Source organism: Rhamphochromis longiceps, linkage group LG2 (genome assembly GCF_057381845.1).
Source record: "Rhamphochromis longiceps isolate RC_006_pf linkage group LG2, R_longiceps_female_GT1.1, whole genome shotgun sequence".
NCBI classification, from domain to species: Eukaryota; Metazoa; Chordata; class Actinopteri; order Cichliformes; family Cichlidae; genus Rhamphochromis; species Rhamphochromis longiceps.
Window position 1 is genome coordinate 33,926,254 of NC_140558.1, and position 2,049 is coordinate 33,928,302.

At 42.8% G+C, this 2,049-nt stretch overlaps 1 protein-coding gene across 1 annotated transcript; it reads right to left on the reverse strand.

Annotated features, from left to right (window-relative positions):
- Positions 1–665: 665 nt before the first annotated feature.
- Positions 666–1,415, reverse strand: LOC146677629 (general transcription factor II-I repeat domain-containing protein 2A-like). Its single transcript, XM_085379784.1, has one exon. It carries the CDS (start codon positions 1,413–1,415, stop codon positions 666–668), a length of 750 nt encoding a protein of 249 aa, XP_085235910.1.
- Positions 1,416–2,049: the final 634 nt, after the last annotated feature.

Here is a 2,049-nt window from a genome sequence, read left to right on the forward strand (position 1 = left end):
CAAGCAGGTGGTGACTCATTTGGTGTCAGAAAGGAGTTCAGTTGTATGGAGTTAAGTAATGTACTTACTACTTTTCATTCCCATGTGTAGACAACTTTGCACAATTTAACGATCTAAACCATTTTAAGGGCCCAAACTATTTTACTGCTGAATTGAACTTGCAGATTATATTAAGTTCTATGTTTTTGCCCAGCAGTGATATATCGGTTGCTCTACATCAGGGGTGGCCAACCAGTCAGAGACCAAGAGCCACTTTTTTTTTACTGTGTTACCGCAAAGAGCCACATCATACGCATGGGCACACATGAACATCACCCATCCTTTCCTCTCTCTCTCTCTCTCTCTCTCTCTCTCTCTCTCTCTCTCTCTCTCTCTCTCTCTCTCTCTCTCTCTCACACACACACACACACACACACACACACACACACACACACACACACACACAAAATACACACATCTCTGCTCAGCCAGATTTATTGTAAATGTCACACACCAACATGTTAATGACAGAAATGGACTCCTACAGTACTAAAACCACAGGCCAGTCATTTTCAACAATGAACATTGTGTGCACTGTCTCACACACACAAACTCTCAGTTCAACCAAGTCCACAAACAAAAATATAATAATCTACAATAGCATTTACTTTTATAATGCATGTTGTTTAGTGGGACTTCTGGCATTCCTTGCCTTGAACAATCCTCTTTAAATCTGGCTTGTATTCCGTTGTTGTCACTCGAAGCAATTCTTTCACATGTGTGTCAGTCAGAACAGATCGATGCTTTGATTTCACATGTTTTAGGGTAGAAAACACAGACTCGCAGACGTATGTTGACCCAAACATTGACAGTATCTTAAGCGCAGCCCGTTTGACATTGGGGTATTTTTCCATTGGCACACTTTTCCAGAACTCAATGGTCCCTTCCCTTAAAGCAGGTTTCAATTGGTCCTCTTCACAAAGATCGATCATCTCCAACTCAGCCGCAGCTTCATCTGTGACTAGCGGGACTTTCAAACAGCCGGTCTCTGCATTAAATGGGTCGACGAGGAACGTAATCTGTGGCCTTTTCAATTGTAGATCATGGAACCGGGTCACGAAGCTTTCGTGCAAGTTTTCAATCAGCGTTGCATATCTGGCTCTTTGCTTACTCAGGGCAGCACTGGCGACTTGCCCGCTGGCTTTTAGCAGAGTGGGAAAATGCGTTAAATCTCCCTTTTGAATATGTGTCTTGAACAGCTTCAGTTTGTTGACAAACGCAAACACACTTTGCACTAGGTCAGGGAGCATTTTTAACTTACCCTGCAGGGTCAGGTTCAGTCTGTCCAAGTGACACAGCATGTCGACCAAAAAGGCCAGATCCATAATCCACTTGAGGTCCGAGAGCTCGGGATAGTCCTTGTCCTTCTTTTCCATAAACAGTTTCACGGCATCCAAAAGCTCAAAGAAGCTCTGACCGCTTCGTAAATTTTTGGAAAAACTGTATCTGCTTTTCTGCCTGACTTTTCAAAGTGGCCAACTCGTACTTGCGAAGTTCAGTCCCTTTTGGAAATTCCTGGTCGATGTTAGCATGGAGTGAGCTGAAGTGGCGCTGAAGATTTGAAGCTTTGAAATGTGCTAATGACGTCTGACATATAAGGCAGAATGGCTTACCATTGCGTTCAACAAAAAAATATAAACTCTCCCACTCTGTTAAAAACGTCCTGTGTTCATCTTCATATTTTCTTTTTGCTGTGCATTTTTTTCCTGCCATTTTAAGGGCGAACTTGCTCCTACTGGGAAACTTTGCGGTATTTTCATCTCACACACATGCGCATTTGATGAAAATACCGTACTGAACTCAAGCGAAGCGAACGCGCACATTTTAAAACAACAACATAAAAAAAATCAAAACACAAACTTTGATATGAACGTAAGAGCCGCATGAAACCAGGCAAAGAGCCACATGCGGCTTGAGAGCCGCGGGTTGGCCACCCCTGCTCTACATAGTCTAACTACAGTGTTTATATTTGAACACAAACCATATGATTACATCACTTGTCAGAGACCT

Coding starts and splice junctions, on each gene's coding strand:
- LOC146677629 (XM_085379784.1), bottom strand. CDS start 1,415: ATGGAAAAGAAGGACAAGGACTATCCCGAGCTCTCGGACCTCAAGTGG.